General features: G+C 57.1%; 6 protein-coding genes across 6 annotated transcripts; 5 read left to right on the top strand and 1 right to left on the bottom strand.

Moving 5' to 3' along the window:
* Window positions 1-1,100: 1,100 nt before the first annotated feature.
* PUNSTDRAFT_45067 (uncharacterized protein) lies at window positions 1,101-2,813 on the top strand (the record flags this gene model as incomplete). Its single annotated transcript, XM_007384501.1, has 2 exons — window positions 1,101-1,909; window positions 2,279-2,813. The coding sequence occupies 2 exons, from the start codon at window positions 1,101-1,103 to the stop codon at window positions 2,811-2,813; spliced, it is 1,344 nt and encodes a 447-aa protein (XP_007384563.1).
* A 3,158-nt stretch (window positions 2,814-5,971) lies between these two features.
* On the top strand, window positions 5,972-7,524 carry PUNSTDRAFT_103484 (uncharacterized protein; the record flags this gene model as incomplete). The annotated part of the gene is made up of 3 exons (XM_007384500.1): window positions 5,972-6,389; window positions 6,443-6,526; window positions 6,582-7,524. Exons 1-3 carry the CDS (start codon window positions 6,145-6,147, stop codon window positions 7,522-7,524), a joined length of 1,272 nt encoding a protein of 423 aa, XP_007384562.1. The 5' UTR covers window positions 5,972-6,144.
* A 5,154-nt stretch (window positions 7,525-12,678) lies between these two features.
* Window positions 12,679-13,245, top strand: PUNSTDRAFT_69000 (uncharacterized protein; the record flags this gene model as incomplete). Its single annotated transcript, XM_007384499.1, has 1 exon — window positions 12,679-13,245. A coding segment is annotated over one exon (567 nt), but the record flags the coding sequence as incomplete, so codon positions are not given.
* Window positions 13,246-13,296: 51 nt separating this feature from the next.
* On the top strand, window positions 13,297-13,701 carry PUNSTDRAFT_34352 (uncharacterized protein; the record flags this gene model as incomplete). The annotated part of the gene is made up of 1 exon (XM_007384498.1): window positions 13,297-13,701. A coding segment is annotated over one exon (405 nt), but the record flags the coding sequence as incomplete, so codon positions are not given.
* Window positions 13,702-14,722: 1,021 nt separating this feature from the next.
* On the top strand, window positions 14,723-15,915 carry PUNSTDRAFT_103483 (uncharacterized protein; the record flags this gene model as incomplete). The annotated part of the gene is made up of 1 exon (XM_007384497.1): window positions 14,723-15,915. Exon 1 carries the CDS (start codon window positions 15,322-15,324, stop codon window positions 15,913-15,915), a length of 594 nt encoding a protein of 197 aa, XP_007384559.1. The 5' UTR covers window positions 14,723-15,321.
* Window positions 15,916-17,535: 1,620 nt separating this feature from the next.
* Window positions 17,536-17,700, bottom strand: PUNSTDRAFT_134983 (uncharacterized protein; the record flags this gene model as incomplete). The annotated part of the gene is made up of 1 exon (XM_007384496.1): window positions 17,536-17,700. A coding segment is annotated over one exon (165 nt), but the record flags the coding sequence as incomplete, so codon positions are not given.
* Window positions 17,701-17,707: the final 7 nt, after the last annotated feature.

Raw genomic sequence — 17,707 nt, 5'->3', positions numbered from 1 at the left:
CTGACTTTTTGCTCGGAACTTTAGTGTGGCATTTCACCTCACGCATGCCCTTTTCCCAGCTCACCGGCCATTTCGCTGCAACGCGAGTGGGGGGCACGGAGGCTAAAGACGAGCTCTGTGAGCCAGTTCTTGGTCCAAAAACCACATCTGACCGCCGATCTACCGTCTCAGGTCCAAAGGTTAAGTGGAAGGCACGCGCGCAAGCGTCATGGGGCAGCCCGCCCCGGGCGCCCTCGCGCTGCAAATCCCGTCGCGAAACCTGCCAAACCGGGCAAGCGTGCGGGGCGCACAAACCCAGAAAACCCACATCCACAGGGAACAACAACGCCACGCGAGTAGAGCCAACGGACACCGCCGTCTCTCTCCCACACTCGTCTCTGGGCCCCCCGCCGCTCGTTTCCTGCCACACCCCCCCGAAGGGCGTATAGCGTATCTTCCGGATCGCTTCGGCGCGGCATGTAAAACACCACCAACCACCACGTCTCTCGTACTTTTTTCCGCGGAGCCCCGAGGATCGTCAGCCGATACCTCGTGGATCGACCGCGTTTCTTTCTGACTCTATAGCGAATCGAAAAAGGATGAATCCCAAAACGAAGAAAAAAAACCCCCCAAAGGCGGCGCAAGCGGGGACGGCCAGCTCCGCCGGCGTGTTCATGCTTACGGACGCGCTCTCGAATTCCGGTCTCTTCGAAGAGGCGCGGACACAATCGTCGCGTGGCACACACCGTGCAATCAAATTAACGGATTCGCGCCCTTACACCACCCCTCGGTTCGCCCGACTGATGTAAGATGCAAGATCCTTTTGTTACAACCGCGCGTTCCCGCTCTATAAGATCTGCGCACCAACCTCCCGCGTTCCATCCCCACCGTCCTCCCCTCTCGGCATTTCATACGCATTTTCCTCGGTTCCTTATCGACACGGAGAACAGGAGAAAAGGACGCCGCTAGCGCTCGCGCCCGCGGTGACGTGTAACCGCGCAGACCTCTCGCTCCATCCAGCATCGCGATTGCCTCCGTATCGCTCTCTCTCCCCCGCAGAACCGCCCGCCACGCCGTCTCCGCCCTCCCCGCCTCCGCCTCGCCGCCTCAACCGACGGGCAATGGCTACAACCGCAGCGTCAACCTATCCCGCGCCTCTGCCCGTCGCGGGCGAGTTCGACAGATATTACGCGGGCAGCGCCGACCCGCTGCTGTTGCCCTCGTTGTCCCTCCCGCCCCGCAACGCGATGTCCTGGGATCCGTACCTCCCCTCCGCTTGGGCATCGTCTTCCGCGTCTTCCTCGTCCTCGCGGCCTCATCAGCAGCCCCATCCGCAGAGCTACTGGGCGGCGTCCGATAACAGCTTCAGCTCGAACGCGGCCGATCCGACGTTGTACGGGCACGCGCCATACGGACACTACCCCGCTCGCGCGGAAACCACCACCGCCGCTACCACCGCTACCACCACCACCCCCCACGTAGCTCAACATCGGCAACAACACCTCCCGTCCGCCTCTTCCTCTGCTTTGCCGGCGCTGCGCCAACATCATCAGCACCACCCCCACCACGACTCGGTGCACCAGCACCAGCACCAGCACCAGCAGCACCAGCACCACCACCCTCGCCCAACAGAACCCGCGCGACTGCACACCCCCGCGCCGTCCGCCGCATCCGCGTCTCCACCGGCCCCCGCCCGCATCAAACGCGAGCCGGAAGCGGACGAATCCTTCGTCTTCGAGCACCCTTCCGCGTCCTTCGCCGGATCCCAGCCGCAGCACCCGTTCTCGACCGGATTATCCCCGAGCCCGGCCTTGGGCGGCGACGCGTACGGCGGCGGCCAGGGCCAGATGAGCAACGTCGTCCCGAGCGAGGTACCCCTGCGCGCGACCCAGGCGAGCGCGGCGCAACGCAGGATGATGGGCGTCTTCCGGTAAATTTCGCCTTTCTTTATATTTATCTCCTCTCTTCTTTCTTCCATTTCTTCTCTCTCTCGGTTTTTTTTACGTCACTTTTTGTATTTCAAACTCCCCCCCCCCTTTCGCTCTTCTGCGATCTCGTCGCGATCTGTGTAGCGCACACTACACTCTTCCTCCTCCGCAGCGGTCAGCAGCCCATACCGCTTTCGTCCACTTCCGGCGAACCGCCTTCTGCGTGCCCTTGGCTTCCATTCTCCTCTTGTCTCGCACTTCAGCCTCCCCTTCCCTCCCCTGCTCATCTCCCCTTCGTTCCTCTCTCTCTCTCGACCCAGCGCTGATCCTCTTTTCCCTCCGCGCGTTTTATTTCCCACCAAAAAATCTAGGTTAAACCCGTTCGCGATGCACGACGGCGTGCACTCCGCCTCCCGTCTCCCAGGCCTCGCGCGCCGCTCCTCCGCCTCCCCCCCCTCTTCGCCCTCGTCCGCGACGACGACGACGACGGGCCCGGGCCACACCATCTGGGGCGAGGCCCGCCCGCTCGAGCACGAGCCGGTCGAGATCGAGTGGCAGGCGGCGCTCGACCCGCCGGACGTGCTCGTGCCCGAACACGAGCGCGACCGGGGGATGCACGCACGCGACAGGGAGGGGGCAGGGGCGGGGGAGGGGGAGGGGGAGAGGGAGAGGGAGAGGGAGAGAGTGGAGATGTGGGAGGAGGACCAGGCGGGGTTGATCCGGATGCCGCAGGATGTCGAGGACGAGTACCAAAATCACCACCAACACCAACACCAACACCACCACCACCACGCACGTTCGGATTCGGGATCGGGATCGGGGTGGGCGTGGGACGACGTGCCTGGTCAGCAGCAGCAGCAGCAGCGCCGGAGAAGCTCGCCGTGGGGGATCGCGTTCGGGCGTTAGCGTAGCACCTTGAAATGTCTTCTTACCTCCTCGTATTCTCATCGCCGGGGGGCGGACCGCGTCTTTTCTGTGTCGTCGCCTTTGGATTTTTTTTCTGTCTCTTTTTTTCTTCGCGTGTCATGCTTGTACCCGCCTCAGTGGATATACAACTCCGTCATCATTTCAAACTCATTGCACCGTGTATCGTATACATTGCTTTTTGCTTTTTGTCATTGCATGCTCCGTCCCTGTTGTTTTCTCTCTCTCTTTTTTTTGTTACATTTGGACTCCATAAGTTGCGCCCATCGTGCTTCCGAACGTTTGTGCGAAGCTCGTACATACCAACTCGGACATGCGTGGATACATATACCGTTTTTTCGTTTTTTCGGGATGCGCGGGACCAGGGTTTACAATTTACCAAATCGGGGCGGTGCCACGTAGTGGTGGTGGTCGCCTGAATTATTTTTTTGCTGCGAACAGCATATAATGACATGACACCTCCTTGTACAAAGAAAGTCTGAAATACTAGTACTGTACTTTTACGACCATAAGTTCGTCCCCGTTCCCCCCCTACCCTTGAACTGAACCTAAATCAGGGTTTTGTCCCCTGTCCCCTCCCATTTCGGCCGAACCTTACTGACCGTGAGAATTAGCAACACTTACTGTGAGAACAAAGCAATCTAATTGATATCAGTTCATGAACTTCCCACGAGTCTGAACTTACAGCGTGTCCCCTGTCCCCAAGGGGTCCGCTTGAACTTATGGTCGTAAAAGTACAGTACTGTGCTTTTACGACCGTAAGTTCGGCCAGGTCGGAGGGGGACAGGGGACACCCCCGAGTTCGGGGCCGTGGGAAGTTTATCCGCAGCCTGCCCTGGGGACACGTGCTTACGAGGTCAGATTTTTTAAGACTCTCGCGGTCAGATATAATGTGTCCCGGAGGTTCGGAGTGCCAGGGATCAGGGAACAATAAGTTCGGTCCGGGTGCCCCGGGGACACGAGACGAACTTACGGTCATAAAAGTACAGACTTTGCGATCCTCGATGAGGCCAACGATATAATGATAATACTTGTTACAGATGATGCATACAGAGTCCGCGGAAGGATGCCCTCGATTGTATAATTTTCCTTGGCCGACACACATGAGCCACGTGTAGTGATTCGCGCATACTCGGGATCATACATATCAGCCGTTCAAGGAAGCCAGCGAGCGAGACAAGGCAGGACAGGTTCAAGGGGCTCCCCGTGTGACGACGGGTAAGCTTTGTAAGCGAAGTGTAGTCACACGGTTAGAGTTCCTTTAAGTTGACACAATAGACCGGGGTAAGTCTCGTTGAGTGCGCAGGAGAAAGCTAGAGTACAATGTTCGTTCTACTCTACTTCTATGCTACGGAGGCCTTACGGGTCAGTCATACTTTATAGGGCGTAATACGTGTCTTTCTGTAGGGTTTTTATCACGACTCGAGGGCACGTTCGTCAGGAGAGTCTCTGTCGGGGCGAAGACCCGATGGTGGCGCTACACGCCGGCAGTTGCCGGCGTTGAAGAAGTTTCGTGGAAGTTTGCGACCGCTTTGTCGACGTCTTTGCGCTTGCTCTATGGCATCTGTGGACGATGTATTCGCTAAACGATATAGTATTTGATCCACGCTTCGCACGCGCATTTGTTGTGGATGATCGGAAGTTCCAAGTGGCATGCGAGCGTCCGCGGCGTGCTCACATACGTCCTGGCATTCGCAGGAATTCATATTGACAGCTCCTCAATCTTCAAGTTCAGGCTCGCCGCTCGACATGGAGAAGAATCCGGCGTGATTGCTGCGCGTAGAGATTTCCCGCAGGTCACCGCCATCGCCCTTCCGCACCACCTACATGCAGACCCTCTTGGAAGTCAACGAAGGTACGGGCGTTCACCATCGATGCTTAGATTGTAGTTAACGCACAAAACAGGCAACTTGTTTCAGGGCTCTTCGAACGATTCCTCAACAAGACCACGATCACGGTCGTGATAGGAAGAGGCCGCGGATGAGGAAGACACCACAAGACTGATCCGCCGTCCACGAGGAGATTTCGGCGCTGTATCCTGGATGTCTTCAACCTGACATAATGCATGTAGCTTGGAGAAATGGAAGTCCGAGGCAGATCATACTCATCAAACAGTTACATCGGTTTGCCGGCGTTGGCTGAGCGGCAGGGATACGCGAGTTCGGTCACTGGGTCGTTGAGCATACGAACTGGTCTGGTGAGTACACGTCGCCCAGTTTCGGGGAAGACCGCCCTCCCGCGTCACTCCATCCAAGGCCCACGACACCTGTCACAGGGACATCATGCTATCTCGAGAAATATCGACCCTCGACCAGGGATTCTCGGATTAACGGCTTCAACGAGTGCCACAGACACCAATACTCCAAGAATTGCCTTGAAAACGGCAAGGGCAATGATATGGATGATTCAGGTGGCGGTGGTGGGATGAAGGAATTGGTATCACCTCTCGTCGTTGATCACGGTTTTACCCGATCTTGATCAAGGTTCATCTGCAGGGTTTATGGACTGTGTCTTGAACCAGTAACGACTTGCGGTAGTATAACATCAAAGTTGCCGCCTCTATAAGCGATCCAGCGATCCCTACGGGCCGTTCTTGTTACGCTCGTAATCCACCGCCGGACCTCCCACTTCGAAGCTCTTGCATCACGTGAGCGGTCAAAGAGGTGAGCGATGATGGCGCGCTCATTCTTTCAGGTTGTATGATCGCTCTGGATACACAATGCTCAGGACATCGTTGCAATGTCTGCAGGCGTGTACTGCCCGTGTAACGATTGGATATGCGATCGCCGTGCATACGTTGACGATCGATGTTTCGTAATCGCAGATCATAGGGTTTCCAGAAGGCATCTGTTATACATGGCTGGCGAATACCATTCGCGACGCGCTACTAGAGCACAAGGGAAATCGACTGGCGCTCAAGCCTCGATGGCAGCCAAACCTCTGTGATGGCGTCTGAATATGGACTGACTGTGCGTGGGACCGATCCTTATCTCACGCGATCTTCACATATAATGCGCCTTCCAGCTCGCTCAGCCCCCCCGGCTCCCGTGCATCACCCTACCACAGGGTATACGAGATGGCAGCGCTTGCAGGTCCATCCCGTGTCCCCAACGTGATAAACTCGGCGTCGATTACCCCCTACCATCCAAATCCAGATGATGACGATGACGTTCAATTGTATCGCCTTATCGCCGAGCTTGCGCTCGAGGACCTACGCGAGCTCGAAGATCACCGCAAGGGGAAGGGTAAGGACGGCGCGCCTCCGAGCGACGCCGACCTTGCCCTCCGCCTGTACGAGGAAGAGGTCCGCGCCATGAGTCGGGCCGTCGAGGATCGTGTCCTGGCTCAGAGCATCGATTCCGCCCTTGCGACGGATCATGCTCTGGTCCAGGCCTGCCAGGCTGAGGAGAATCAGGCGAGGGACGATCGCCGCGTCGCCCTCGCCCTCTCACAAGGCATCCCCGTTCGGCCAGCTGCGAGCAGCGCATCTGCCGCGCGCCCGTCAACGTCGAAGCCCGCCGCGTCGTCTACTCCAGCTTCTACAACTGCCACATCGATGCAAGTATCCCAGGCGTATATCTGACTGGGTATCTAACCTCGTTATCTCATAGTTTATCCACCCTGGTCACAAACTCTGGCCGCGCCACTCCTAAAGCTCCGCATGGTAGCACCTACACAGCGGCGCCTTCAAGCAAGTACGTTCTCTCGCTCCTGCCCATAGCAGAGTCCTGATGCTCAACATCTGTCCAGACCGAAACCCGCGAAAGAATGCACATCCTGCCGCGACAAGATTACAGGTCCCTCCATCGCAGGCCCGTGCGGGCACCCATACGATGTAGAATGCATCACCGACCTGGTCGAAGCCGCTACGCGAGACCAATCCCTGTTTCCAATCCGCTGCTGCACGCAGCCCATCCCTTTCTCGCTCATCAGGCCCCATCTTTCGTCCCAGCTGGCCCTCCTCTTCGAGAAGAAGGAGCGCGAGTACAACACGGTCGGAAAGAAAATTTACTGCAGTTCACGCTCTTGCGGCGCCTTCGTCGGTGCTGCTACCTCGACCCCAACACCTCTCTACTGCCCCGAATGCTACACCCGGACCTGCGGCGCGTGCAACACCGCCGCGCACCCTTTCTTCCAACCCTGCGCCACCGACACCGAGGCCCAGGTCGTGCTCGACCTCGCCAGGGAAGAAGGCTGGCAGCGTTGTCCACAATGTCACCAGATGGTCGAACTCGCACATGGCTGCTTCCACATGACGTGCCGCTGCCGCGCGCAGTTCTGCTACGTGTGTGCGAAGACGTGGAAGACGTGCCAATGCCCGCAGTGGGATGAAAACCGTCTCGTCGTCGCCGCCCGACGCCAGGTCGAGGCTGGGATCGATCCCAGGCGCGAGGCGGTGCCGCAAGCTGTTATGCTGGAGAGGGTGCAAGCCGCCGTGGAGGACCTGCGCGTCAACCACGAACATCAGCATGGAAGATGGGGATATCGTTCGGGCGGAGGCCAATGCGAAGAATGCGGGTTCTGGCTTCCACAATACCTCTTCGTGAGCATCTTCTGCACGTGGATCCGCAGCAGATGCTCATCATCGCCCACTTCTCCAGCGATGTGGAACGGGGTGCGGTATGATGGCCTGCAATCGATGCAGGCGCAATCGTCTTTGAGCAAAGGCGCCTCGACCAGTTCGATGGTCTAGAGCCCGACAGCATGTATCTATTCTTGACACGTGCGATATAGTTTTTGTCCGTAGAATCTTGGGGACACGCGCGAGGCGTGCTACAGCGGGATCGTTCTTGCCATGTTTCTTCATGCCCCATATACGGAGAAGTAACTTTGTTTTGTATAGCATCTACAGCTCGCACAGGCAGTGAACAGTAACATGAGGCATGATGCATGAGATACGAAGTTGTATGCCGCCTATCGATCACCGTTCTTATCCCGTGTCTCATACGCTTAGTATCAAGAAGTAATTCTGCTTCGTATAGCATCTACAGCTTGAACAGGCCGCGGACATGAGGCATAACGCTCAAAGTGGTGTATCCCCCCGCGATCATAGCATGCCCGCTCTCCTTGTCCTCCTTGTACGCCAGCGAGAGTGATATCGTTATCAACGTCGGTCGAGCACAACAATATGAACAGCACAAACCACACCACATCCGACACGACGGAGGGGGTACGCGCGAGCGATACCTCCTCCGACGAGCACGTTGCAAGATCTCTATGGGCCGCAGAGACCATGCAGCTCTTGAACGTGCTCAGGGACCATCTGTATGCCCGGAGCCTCGACGGGCGCAACCCGTCTGCGCAGACTCCCGTGCACATCATGGAGATCCTCGAGACGGCCAAGGTCCAGATGCTCGCCGTGTACACCGCGTCGGGGAGCCGCGGAACCGTGATGCCCGCTGAGGTCGATGCGGCATGGACCGTCCTCACGGAACACCTGCTCGGGATGATTCGCAGCTCGGAATCGAGGAGTACGACGACCCCTGATGAAGCAATAAACAGGCTAGCTGTCGCGATCGAGGCAGAAGCAGGCCCAGTTTCTGCGCACGAGGTGCCTCACGTTGATGTGCTTTATGCTGTGGAGTCGGATGACGAAGACGAACCCGCGGAGATCAACCCTCAGTAAGCATCGTCTGGGTAGATAGGATAGGCACTCACAAACTCCTAGGGACTTCACATCTGTGGATACCGACTCATCGAATGGCGATGACGAATCAGAACAGTGTGTGTAATATTCACAATTGGGCCCTAAGAAGTCCAACCTGACGCTGATACATCGTCGTCGTCCTTGTATCGATTGCCTTTTCATATCACTGAAGATCGCGCAGTGGCCACACGACTGGAGGCGACTTTGAGGTTAATGGGAATTGCACCCCAAGTTGTCAATGCCTCGTCTGGTGAAATCCAGGCGAGCGAACGGAACGATGTTGGTGCAAGCATCCGGCAAGCGGATGACTACAATCCAGAAGGCTATTCGGATCGTCGCTGGGCCGAGGATATACTTGATAGCCCATCTCCGGCGATAATCCCATATATTCCTCATGACGAAGGGTCCAATTTGGAGTAAGTGATCCTGCAGATATTCTTGTATGTTAACATCATACGTCACACAGGGAAGATGGATCCTACGAGGCAAGCCCTGATGACGACGTCTCGGCCTTGCTGGTCGCTCCCCGTTTGCACAGACGTCCTTTCACCTCGACTATCAGTAACGACCCTACGTGCGTCATATGCCTTGAAGGGATTGGAGAGTCATCCGAAATGAGCCGGATGCTGGTACCCTTGACGTCCTGCGGCCACGTCTTCCACGCGTCATGTGCCATCGAGTTCGTTCGCAACGCGATGAAGAACGAGTCCCTCTTCCCTCCCCGCTGCTGTGCAAAGGCTATTCCCTACGACGTATTTGGTGCATTTCTTACGCGTCAAGAGGCGGATACGTACGATCTAAAGCTCCGCGAGTACATGACGCCGGACAGATTGTACTGCTCTTCCCGCACTTGTAGCACATTCCTCGGGGCGAAGGGTACCGCAAAGCAACCGAACGCCGTCGCATGCCCGCGATGCGCTACCTTAACCTGCGACCTCTGTGGAGGAGCACCGCACTCGTGGCACATCGCGTGCTCCTCGCGGTACGACGCTGACGAGCGCGCGTTGTTGGAGATGGGAAAACGAGCAGAGTGGCAGCGCTGCCCGCGGTGCAAGCGAATCGTAGAGAAGAACGGAGGGTGCGTCCATATGGTGTGCTTGTGCTCTCAAGAGTTCTGCTACCGCTGCGGACAAGAGTACCATGATGGACCCTGTGTGAGCCCTGTGGCTCCGAGCGCGACTATGGAGGCGATCGCGGCGTAGTTGGTGGGTGAGAGATTTCGTTGGCGTGTACGAGTATTCGACAGAGATTGACATGCTTCATTCTTCGGTAGCTATGGAATGTGATCTTCGTGTCGGAGGCGTCTAAGCTCTGTGTCAGCTTGACGTCCAAGCTCCGATCTGTAGGATAGCTGTTTGTATTGCTCACGAGATAGGATAGTTCGGCGTTGAGGTGCTGCGCGAATGAAACGATAAGCATAACCTGGCTTACTCTGGGCAGGCCTCGACAACATAGAAAGCGGATGCCCTCAAAGATTCATGGCTTGTATAGCTGTTGCACAGGAGGATAGCGCAAGGTCCCCGGATGCCGCTCATTTGCGCCAGCGCAAGTACGGAACCTCCGCCGGCCGGCCGAACTCGGCTCGTGCCGCCCGAAACGATGGCAGCCCCTTCTGTTTGTCCTCCCGCTTCATTCATAGACCGCCTCTGTGCACACGATGCATATGAATGCTACACCGCGACACGATAGTATATGCTAGGATGTTAGCTTTCTGTGACGCTATCTCTGCGAACCGCCAACAGATCAAGTCGTGCGTCTACGATCATCATCGATATAGACGTGCTATACAGTGGCAGTCAACGCGAAGAGTGCGGGCCTCGATCCGCGCAGCACGTCCCCGTCAGTGCTACATCTTGCCCACCCCATGATAAACATGCACTCAATGGCGAACCTAGGCAGGGTAAAACTGGCTCCCGAATGGCGCAGTAGATGTCAGCAATGTAATATAAGACTTCTCGTTCGTAATGCGCGTAATGGGGTGCATGCAGCAGTACTTTATTGGGATCTCGGTGAGCTTCTTGTACAGCTTGCTCATAAAACACACCGACCGCTCTTAACAGCACCTACACCATGCAGATAACGCGGGCCGCTCATCTTTCATATATATCTACCCGTCGATGTTAGGATGAGGCAACTCGCCCTTCAACCTCAGATCGGGCGACAGCACCGGGACCACCGGGACGATGGGGTCATCTACATCTCGCATCGGCGACGCGAAACCCGTTTCCCCCGCTGCTCGTCCCCCTCAACCTTTAGACGATGATGGCGCGAGATCCGTGTGGGCCGAAGAGCTCATACGGCTCTTGCGCATACTGCAGGACCATGTGCAGGCTCGTGGCCGTGACCAGAGCGGAATACCCATGTCCGCTCCTGTCTCTATCATGCAAACCCTGGAGACCGCTAAGACAAAGATGACCGGCGCATACACCGCGTCGGGAAGGCCCAAGGCTGCGGTGCCAGCGAACGTGGAGTCCGCGTGGCGCGTCATAACCACTGGCCTTGTCAAGACGGAAAAGTTCTCCCCAGAGGATATTGCAGCTCTCAATAAAGCGATCGAAAGGCTCATCGGTGCCGTCCGCGCGTACCCGCATGCCCGGAAAAAGTACGCTTGTTGATTGATGACGAGGTACCGTTGTCTTATTCGTGAAGCAGAGGTGATTTAGCCGCCGCGAATACGTCCAGGGCCCCAGCGACAACCATTTGGCGATCGCCTCCGACGGTTCAGAAAGGGTACGTTCACTAATAGACTGTCGGACATTGTTGGTTGCTGACCGAAGCAGAGGTCATCTATCCATCGAGAATACGTCGAAATCTCCAACGAGGGCCGCTCATGGATCACCTTCGGGTGTAGGAAAAAGGTATGCCTCTTCATCGATCATTGGAGCGTTCCTGAGTGGTGTGCCAAGTAGAGGTGACGATCCATCCACCGCGAATAGGCCAAAGACTCTGGTGAACGCCAACCGGTCCTACCCCAGAGCTCAAGACAGGTTCGTTCGCCGTCTGTTGAAGTGGATGTTGTTGAACAGAGTGTGGAGCAGAAACGATGTGGCGGCAGTGACCAAGATGAAGGCGCATGCGAATACGAGCCGTTCATATACGGGTTCTCACAATAGGTCGACCTGTTCATGGATGATACGGACATCGTCAGCTGATATTTTTATTTTCAACAGAGGCGACTCACCCGCCGTAAACAAATTCAAGTCCCTTTCTGACCCTAATCGATCGCGCGCGGGTGTGAAGCAAGGGTTCGCTTGACTTGTCATCAATATGCGGACATCGTTGACTGACATGTAAAATAGAAGTGATCCCGCGATAAATAGATCGAAGTCTCTTGCGCCAATTGAACATCAGGAGAAACGTCTTGCGGACGGGTCCCTTGAACACAAGCCTCTTGGCGGCGACTGGAAATGGGCGCTGCAGCCTCAATACAAACGCACATTCGACGATCCCGACACACCCAGGGTTACATCTGCCTTGGCCACTGAGTCCGCTGCTCCCCTGCCTGGCGTGCCTGAAAACGAGAGAAAAAATGCTGCAGCCTGGCGAACGATCAAGGCGAACCGTCGTCTATTTCCAATCGTTACGCCTATCGACGTAGACCGCTTCGAGGAGCTTCTAGGGACCCACCCAAATCGGGCCTTTGTTCAATCTGTCGTTCGCGGATTGCGAGAGGGCTTCTGGCCATCAGCAGACACGTCTGACCCCGCGCTACCCACTACTTGGGATAACTCCCTCCGCCCCATTCGTAACCCCAAGCACGCAGCTTTCGTATCGGAGTACAGGGATAAAGAAGTCCAGAGCAGGCGGTGGTCTCCGTCGTTTGGAACGGATCTCAAGGAAGGAATGTATAGCATGCCCATCTGTGTCGTTCCCAAGGGCGAGACCTCATTCCGTCTTATAAACGACGATTCTTTCGGGGAGTACTCGCTCAACGGAATGATTCCGAGTGCTCCACCGACAATCCCTGTAGACAACATCCAGGATCTCGGCAGGGCTTTACATCGTGCCCGTCATACGGCAGGGCTGGACCCGAAGCGTCATCTGATTCTATGGAAGTCGGACGTATCCAGCGCGTATCGAAACCTCCCTATGCACCCTCTATGGCAGATCCGCCAAATCGTCACGGTGGAAGGACAAAGATATGTCGACCGATGCAACCACTTCGGGAACCGAAAAGCCGGAGATATATTCGTATCGTTCATGAGCCTGGTGTTGTGGATCGCAATCAAAGTTCGCGGCATCCCGGACCTCCTGGGATACGTTGACGACATCTTCAGCTATGACGAATCAGAGAACATGCGTTTGTACCGGCCATACGGCCGCCGCATGCCGAGGAATCAGAAGCGCCTCTTGGAGCTTTGGGACGAGCTCGGCATTCCTCACGAGGATCGCAAGCAGGTCCATGGCCCTATACTCAAAATTATAGGATACGAAGTCGATGCGAACAAGATGAGCATCGGCATGGGTCAGGACGAGCGCAAGATTCTTGTGATGCAGATACGGGAGCTTGCTGGTGCTGAACGGGTTCCTCAGACTCAATCCTATCCACTCGTCGAGCTCCAGCAGCTAGCCGGTTCCGTCAACTGGGCATTCAACGTTTTCCCCCTCCTTCGTCCGGGCTTGACCCACCTCCATCAGTCAATGAAGGGCAAAACCGATCCCCGCGAACTGGTATCGCTGAGCGACGCGGTCTTACGCGATCTTATCTGGGTCGCAGACCACATGGAGCGATCGCGAGCGATCAAGCTCTTTAAGGCGGTGGAATGGCCTGCAGAAGATGCTGGCTTGACCGTCTACTCGGACGCTTCGTTGAGTGGCCTGGGATACTGGTGCCCGCGCCTCAAAAAAGGTTTCCAGTGCCGGCTGCCTGTCCAGGCTCCGAGCGGCGTGAGTGATAGCTTATATTGGGAGATTTTGGCGGTTGTGTCGGCTTTGGATTGGGCGAAATCGCATGGTCAGGCTCCACTGCGTCTCCTCATCTATTGCGACAACAAGCAGACCGTCAAGCTGTTCAACTCCATGAAGGCGAGACGTCCATTCGTCGAACCTATGAAGGCAGCAGTGGATATCCTCTTGGAGAACTCTATCGAGTTGCGAGTCCTGTGGATTGCAGGGAACGAGAACACCGTCGCTGACGCCCTGTCGCGGTTCGAAAACGACCTAGTGCGCCGCCATGCGCCGGATACTGTAATCCGATCCTTCACACCTCCACGATCCGCACTAGCAGGCGATGCCGTATGGATTCAGTCGACGGAGTCGGGTACGCGCATTATGTCGGTTAACAATTAGACGGTCCTGAACATTCTTGACGAGCCAACACGCTTCAAACAAGTCTCACGATGTACAATGTATCTGGCCAGGTTCATTCCTGTAGAAATTCTCCTCCCGTCCACGCAGTACTCGCTCGAATCATTACTTCGAACCCGATAGCTTGTACCACTACTGCAATGTTGCAACATTTTTTTTCCCCCGGCTCCCTGCCTCGCTGCTACACGTCCATGTCATGTAATCCAAGATGGTGAATGTCCTGTATACGACTTCGTCCGTAAACGTTGTGCGAGCCCACGAACGAACAGCGTCATTCAGCACGGCGCCAGCATCGACCCCGCGTCGCGAGCTGCGATCCAGTGAGTGAACAGCGACGCATTCCGTGGTTGAATTTTTGTCCATAAAACAACACTATTGAGTTATAGCACAGGGTATAGGTACTGTACTCAACGATGGAACCCCCTTCACGAGGCTCAGGACGCGCCTCCAACCTACTACCGCCCACGTTGCACCAGAAGCTCCCCCCACGAGATATACACCCGCCCTGCCGTTTGCGCGCGAGCAGTCCACCTCACAAGGTTCTCATGGATATAGCCTACGCAGGGCGGTACACACGAGGCATGACATCTTCCGCCTCCCTCATATAATACCCGCCCGTCCTCGATCGCCCTCGTCTGCGTTCCCCCACCGCCAGCACCCACAAAAGACAGGTGTCCCCAAGGCGAAATGTCGTCCTCTACCACGCGAAGGCAGCAGCAGCAGCAGCGACGAAGAACGTCGGACGCGCGCGTCGCGCACGCGCTCTGGGCGGCGGAGACCACGCGGCTGCTCGCCGTGCTCCGTGACCACCTCTTCGCGCGCAGCCTCTCCGACGACGTCGAGCAGACGCCGGAGTATATCATGGAGGTCGTCGACGCGGCCAGGGCGCAGATGCTCGTGGCGGGAGGAGGAGGAGGGGGAGAAGGAGGGGCGGTGTGGAGGGCGGAGGTGGACGCCGCGTGGGACGTCCTCGTGGAGAACGTGCTCGGGGTCCAGAACGGGGTCACGGCCGAGCAGGCGATGGATACGCTCGTGTTTGCCGTGGAAGAGGAGGGGGCGTTGGACGTGGCGCCTTTCGACGACGAGGATGATGGGGTGGTGGAGGATAGGGATGGCGTGGAAGATGTTCCGGGTGCGTGTGGTGTTGTTGCGTCGCTGAGGTGACGGAAAAGCTGACAGTGTTCTTTTCTGTTTGTTCTTGGTGCAGCACCTCTGCCCGTAACGACCACCGAATCTGGACCCCTGGAGCAGCGCAAAGCGCCGAATCTCGAACCGCTGGGCGATATCAAGTTCTTCGACCTGGGAGCGAGGGATCGCCCGGCGCTCGACCTAGAAGTCGACTTCCAGGGCCTCCGCCTCGGCGCCATCGCGCCCTCGAACCGTCCGATCGTCGTCGGTATCGCCATCGTCGATCTAGAGCTCGAAGAGGAGGAGGGCACGGCCGCCAGTTCGTCGCGGGGGAAGGCGAGGGCGGCGCGGTGCGTCCTGTGCCTCGACGACCTCGACGACCTCCAGCAAACGCCGGCGCCGGCGGCGATGCCGTGCGGCCACCGGTTCCACCCCTCGTGCCTGCGCGAGCTCGTCAGGAAAGCGACGGAGGACGAGTCGCTGTTCCCGCCGCGCTGCTGCGACCGTCGCCCCGGGGCCGCCGCGATCCCGTACGACGCGTTCGGGGCGCTGCTCGCGCCGGACGAGGTGCGGGCGTACGAGGACAGGAAGCGCGAGTTTGGGACGCCGGCGGGGGAGAGGGTGTACTGCTCCGCGCCGGCGTGCGGAGCGTTCGTCGGGCGGAAGAGCGCCGGCGAGCCGCCGCGCGCCGTGCCGTGCGTGAGGGAAGGGTGCGGGGCGAGGACGTGCGATGCGTGCGGAGGCGCGCCGCACGCGTGGCACGTCGCGTGTTCGGGCGGGCGGGACGAGGGCGAGCGGGCGTTGTTGGCGCTGGGGAGGGAGAGGGAGTGGCAGCGGTGCCCGCACTGTCGGAGGATCGTGGAGAAGAGCGGGGGGTGCGTGCATATGATGTGTTGGTGCGGGGGCGAGTTTTGTTATAGGTGTGGAGGGGGGTATCACGATGGGCCGTGCGAGGAGCCGGTGGACGTGAGCGTGACGAGGGCGGCGTTGGAGGCGGAGTGAAGGGGCGGGGGAGGAAAGCGCGTCGTTGAGCAGCGCTCCGGCAGGACGGATTTCGATTCGAGCTTGGGACTATGGTTCGGTTTTCTCAATCTTGTCTTCGGTGTTCGGTGATGGTCTAGGAGAGACATGTTTTGGCTGCGAAATGCGTTTGTGTTCGTGTGAATGCGAGATCTCTGACGACGCAAGCTGAACCATCGGGCATGAGCATGACGCGTCCGCGAAGACAACGTTACATGACATACCTGCGCAAGAGGAAAGGACAAAATCGCCGAGCCGGTTTATCCGCAGACACCACCAACAACATGGTCTCCCTAGCCACTCGAGGTGTCCGCGCGTCCCCCCGACGCAAAGAAGGTTCCGATACGTTATCGGCCTCAGGCTTGACGCGCTGAGGACTGAGCGCTGAACGCTGGTTCTATCGATGTACGAAGGAAGAGAGCAAAGCTCGTCATATACAGCTTGTGTAAGCAGCCATCTTGTTAGGTCGGCCTCCAAGTGGGATCAAGGAGGAGACAAGCAGAGAGCATGAAGTCCGCGGGCTGCGCCCCGAAATTGCCATGTTTGGCATTTGCCTCCGAGCGCGTAGCGCGCCACACGCTCGCTCAGAATAAAGGCGGCCCCTTTTTCTTCTTCTGTTCCAGGTACCTAAGTACAGGACATCCTTAAGCTCGTTCCGCGATTGCACTCAATAGTTGCTCCATAGTCCTGACGTCTGTATCCCAAACCGACTTGTCCACTCTTAATCTTCGTTTTACTACATAAGCACGGAATCCTTTCTCATGTACTTGGGCAGTGTTGGGCAAGTCAGTGGCTAGGCGCAAGTTAGCCGCAAGTCGATGACTTTGTGGCTACACCGCCGTTCGAGGGTGAGCTCACGACGAGATCAACGCGACGATGCAAACTTATCACCTGGTCGATGTCACGAGGCGCTGCGATGAGATCCAACAGGCAACACAATCGAAGATATGCGAGTCTCATTTGAGACGGCCCTCCTGCGAGATCCGATGTGTTGTGACATGGAGAATGGAGATGAGCTGTTGCGGAGTACGCTCAAACAATGTTCACGCAGCGTTGTTGTGGTCCTTACGATATGTAACGTACCTCAATCAAATAACGATGTCTGCATTCACGTTATATCATGTCTGTGGTAAATATGCCCTCACTCGTGGTGACTATCTGTTATGCGAGGAGCAACAGGTCATCGTCAATTCAGAGATGGCTGAAGGATCGTAGTGGGCTTGCCGAATCATCCAACAAAATGACATTCTGCTGAGAAGGCAACCTCACACACGGAACATCAAAGTGAGCAGATGCAGCACATGCGACGCGAACTGAGCATAAACAATGATATTTCGTGACAGACACGGTACAGAAAGTATGGGTGAACATTAGATCCAGAGTTGTAATGTAAACTTCGATGCGAAGACGAGAAATGCGAGTGTTTGCGCCAGAAGGAGTGTACGAGTGAGCGATGCGGGGTATACTTCGATGCGAAGAGGGAAAATGCGAGTGTTTGCGAAGGAGTATATGAAGGAGAAATGTAGGGGGTGTGTGCAATCAGTCGTCTGAACCGTCTGTGCCAGCGGACCCGACGGCGATGATGGTGGTGAGGTGGGGGGCTTAGTGGTCCGAGTCATCCGTGCCAGCAGGACCGGTGGCGACAACGGCGGCGGCAGCAGCAGCGGCAGTGGTAGCAGCATCGAGAGCTGCCTTCGGCGGCTCGGGCTCGCGGCTGGTCGTAGGCGGGCGCGGGGGCGGAATGCGACGCCGAGCCCGACGCGTTGGCGCTCGG

Source organism: Punctularia strigosozonata (assembly GCF_000264995.1).
Source record: "Punctularia strigosozonata HHB-11173 SS5 unplaced genomic scaffold PUNSTscaffold_7, whole genome shotgun sequence".
NCBI classification, from domain to species: Eukaryota; Fungi; Basidiomycota; class Agaricomycetes; order Corticiales; family Punctulariaceae; genus Punctularia; species Punctularia strigosozonata.
The sequence above is the reverse complement of the archived record's forward strand: the minus strand, read 5'-3'. Positions and strand labels throughout refer to the sequence as shown.